The 1,029-nt window shown below is 31.8% G+C and overlaps 1 protein-coding gene across 1 annotated transcript; it reads left to right on the forward strand.

The window, feature by feature from the left end:
* Positions 1–389: 389 nt before the first annotated feature.
* On the forward strand, positions 390–1,029 carry VNE69_02176 (phosphodiesterase; the record flags this gene model as incomplete). The annotated part of the gene is made up of 2 exons (XM_065472727.1): positions 390–760; positions 804–1,029. 2 exons carry the CDS (start codon positions 390–392, stop codon positions 1,027–1,029), a joined length of 597 nt encoding a protein of 198 aa, XP_065328799.1.

Below are 1,029 nucleotides of genomic sequence, written 5' to 3' on the forward strand. Positions count from 1 at the left end.
TATGCTACCCATTTATTGAAGATTACAATAGAAATAGGTTATACATTATCTTTTATTGTCTCAAGGAAATAGCAGTACTTCTACTAGTCACAGAAACGACCAAGGCGAAAGCCGAATCAGCATCAAATGTTTTCAAAATAACTTTTCTTTTGTTCCATGTATAAATGCATTTCATCACTAAAAGCTCATCTGGCTCAACAAACATTGTTTTTGCCAATTTGTCATTTTGTAAAATGGGGGGTACTTGAAAATTTCTAAGCGGGTTCCAAACGGTCATGTACCCAACAACATTGATTTAAAATTAAATTTTATCCCCCCACTTTATAAAATATGACGAGAGAGAAGAAAAGAAGAGGCTACAAAAGCTGTTTTTACGTTATTACCCCAGCTTGGATAATCATAAGATAATACAAATATCTTATGATATCCTAAGTAAGGAATGTATGGTGTCGCAAACAAATCTGCACAATTTCTTGGAAGCGGCCATAAGTGAATATTATGATATTCCTTATCATAATGCTACCCATGGGTTCAATGCATTATATAATGGGAATATCTTATTGAAACTTATAAATAAACCAAATAATGAACGACAGGTCAAGTTTATTTTCTTAGTCTGTTGCTTATTGCACGATATAGGCCATCCGGGTGTTATTTGTTGTGGAAACGAAAAAATTGATTTAGAGAATCATCATGCAGAACTCATAAAAAAGCTGTTATCGAAATTTTTGCCAGAGTACGTGACAGAAGTTAATATAAAGTATATAAAAACTGATTTTATCTACGAATTTGAATTTACATAGTGGGCTGTTAGATACATTTAAATACAAATATTTAGGCCACAAATCTAAAAATAACATAGAACACAATTCAATCGATTTAACAATGCTAATTAAAATTGCAGATATTGGAGCATCGTCCAAAAAATTCGATGATTTCATGTGTGGAAGTAAACAGCTTGAGGAAGAAATGTTTGGTAAAAATACTGAAGATACCAGTAAAAGACTTGAAAAAGATGAATGCTTTTGA

Source organism: Vairimorpha necatrix, chromosome 2, assembly GCF_036630325.1.
Source record: "Vairimorpha necatrix chromosome 2, complete sequence".
Taxonomy (NCBI): domain Eukaryota; kingdom Fungi; phylum Microsporidia; family Nosematidae; genus Vairimorpha; species Vairimorpha necatrix.